At 43.3% G+C, this 2736-nt stretch overlaps 1 protein-coding gene across 1 annotated transcript; it reads right to left on the bottom strand.

Annotated features, from left to right (window-relative positions):
- Positions 1 to 878: 878 nt before the first annotated feature.
- On the bottom strand, positions 879 to 2055 carry LOC119574852 (olfactory receptor 4K15-like). The gene is given in 2 exon segments (XM_037922135.1): positions 879 to 1499; positions 1502 to 2055. Coding segments are annotated over 2 exon segments (723 nt in total). The 5' UTR covers positions 1790 to 2055; the 3' UTR covers positions 879 to 1064.
- Between the last annotated feature and the right edge of the window lie 681 nt (positions 2056 to 2736).

The raw sequence follows: 2736 nt of genomic DNA, 5'->3' as shown, positions 1-2736 counted from the left end.
GGTCGTTTGTATTATTTCATAGTCTTGAAGTTACCATGTTTAATAACACTTTAATAATCATAACATCAACAACAATAACAGTATCGATATCTATAGTATTAGAAAGAAAAACACATTACCCGACAATTTAGGGAATGGGGAAATCAAGATCAGGTACTAGGGCCTACTGATGACTCCTTTGCCGGCTGAGCACATGTGGAGCCATCTGGGGACAGAACATAAATCCGTGGTGGTTGAGTTAATAAGGTACGTGTATGATGCGCGGTTTGGTGGTTTTTGTGGGTTTCACATGTTTGTATGTAGTATGTATGTGAATGTGTACTTACGTGTTAATGTGGTTACGCGCGCATATGTGCATGCATATATACATGTATGGTTTATTTAGCAAATCGATTTATTTACAGAATCTATTAGGAGAAAATGGGCCTGACAGCAAAGGGATCCGCCAGCAACAAGACCATCACCACATTCGTCACTATGTAGAATATTCCATTACATGCAGCACACAGTCTCGTCGAGCAACACGTCACTATTCATTAATGCAACAACTCGGTTATGCACGCAATGCATTCCTCTGCTGCAAATCATGAGCCAGGGACACAAAATAAATTGGGGGGATTAACAACCGGATACAGGGAGGTGATAACGACATTCCGGACAGTTTACCGCGGACCACAATCACCCTGTTCATACCTTCCTTTTGAAGAGGGAGGCTATCGGCATCCATACTTTCTACAGTACATTCTTTCTGGCCCGAGAGATGAGTGCGGTGGGGAAAGATTTTGTTCGCCCAGGCATAGAAGGGAGGAACAGCAGTAGGGGGACCCTGTTTAGTAAGGAGGCGCTGTCCAGGTCACAGCGGATGCTCGGCTGTTGCTCATCCGCGTCACCACTAACATTATAATCTGGAACCCGAGACTTATGTGTGATAGTGTTATATTAACTTATGATTCGGGTTTGTCTTTCATGCAAGTGAGTTTTCAAAAAGTAAAGATGGTAAGATGGGAACTCAAGACTTACGTATGATATGTTGTGTGATTTACGGTTTGAATTTCTGCATTGCTCTACGTGAAACGCAAGGGCGTCAGGTTGGATTTTGTACTCACGTGAGGCAGAGACAGGACAGCGTAGAGGGCGAGGACCGAGAGTGCGGATCTCTCGGTTCTCCCTTTCACGAGGCGGTCGCTCCTCACCACGTCGCTGCCGAGAGCCAAGGCATGGCGCTTCCTCCTGAACTCGAGCGCCACCAGGAGGTATGCAACGAAGGTGGCGAGGGCTCCTGAGATGTACAGGGCGATGTAGGTGGCATAGAAGGAGACTGCCACCCGCATGTCAGCGCACGGAGCCTGACCGTCGATCGCAGACGGAACGGCGACCAGGGCGATGGGCAGCGTCCAGCAGGCTAGAGTGACGTAGCAACAGCGGCGCTTGGTGACGAGCATCAGGTAGTGGAGGGGCCAACACAGGTACAGGTATCGGTACAGCGCCAGGGTACAGGTATCGGTACCATGCAAGAGACGACGTGCAGGTACCTCAGAAAAATAGACAAAATGACGCACCATTCTATGGTTCGTTTGTTCCGACACGAATAAAGAAGAAGCTTGGCGTTAAAAATGAAAGAAATGGCTGATAGCAAAGCAATGCTAACTGCTAGACTGTACACGAAAGGGCTTGTTGTCCTTTTGCGCAGACGTCTCTCCATAATGTATATAAATATCGTCAGCACACACTCAGCCATTGTTAGGAGGCTGAGTGTCATGTAAAGGGCAGGAACGAGGGGACAGTTCATCTTGAGATCTCACAAAGCCTCTTCATATTTCACACTCAGAAACACTTTTTCTTGTTCACACTGTACTCGGATTAAGAAAAGTGTTGCTAACCATTATTCATCCTTGACAGAACACGCTTTGAAAGCATTTGCTACCTCGCATTGGCGTCGAAAATTCCCTATGATTATCTTTTAGAATGTAATGGAAACATATCATATTCGAGAACCATTTTTTTAAGTCCAACGTTAGGAACACAAAAAATAATTTTTAGTCCAAACATCGCAAATTTAACACTGTCACAGAACCTCAACATTTCCTTCACATTCACTGCAAATACTCCTCAAAAATGAAAAATATAAAGAAAAGAAAAGAAAAAGAAAAAGAAAAAAAAAAAAAACTAAGCCCAAACATATCTAAAAAAACGGAACATCAATTCACCCACACGGAGCAAATACCACAATAACCTGTCTGTCACAGGGTATCTTATAGTGTGACTGTCCCGCGATGATGTGGAAATGCGGTATATTCCTAGCACGGTCGACCCCCCGCACCAAATGAGCTAGGTGCGTCGAGAGTTCCCGGTACACTGCTTATCTTGAAATACGGACTAGCACTGTTCTTAAAAGTAAGTGTGGCTGGAGAAGAAAAGTGATATATGCAGGTATGAATATTAAGACTGGTTCTTTTAATAACATGAAAAATTCTGGTCATAGTTGATTACTTTTTGCTTCATATGGTTATAATCATTTAGCGTGTTTGTTACTGAAGCAATATCTGGCTTTAATCATTCATCATGTCTGATTTGTACGATGCTTCAGTATAATCCTTTAGCTAGCCAGAATACTAAATACTCATTACACACAGGAAAATAATTCTTAAACATGACACTTTCCTCACTAACTTTTAGCATGCACTGACATTTTGTTACCGCTGATAGATATTTATTTTGTAACAGCTATTAAATCTA

Source organism: Penaeus monodon, chromosome 7 (assembly GCF_015228065.2).
Source record: "Penaeus monodon isolate SGIC_2016 chromosome 7, NSTDA_Pmon_1, whole genome shotgun sequence".
Lineage (NCBI taxonomy): Eukaryota > Metazoa > Arthropoda > Malacostraca > Decapoda > Penaeidae > Penaeus > Penaeus monodon.
The sequence above is the reverse complement of the archived record's forward strand: the minus strand, read 5'-3'. Positions and strand labels throughout refer to the sequence as shown.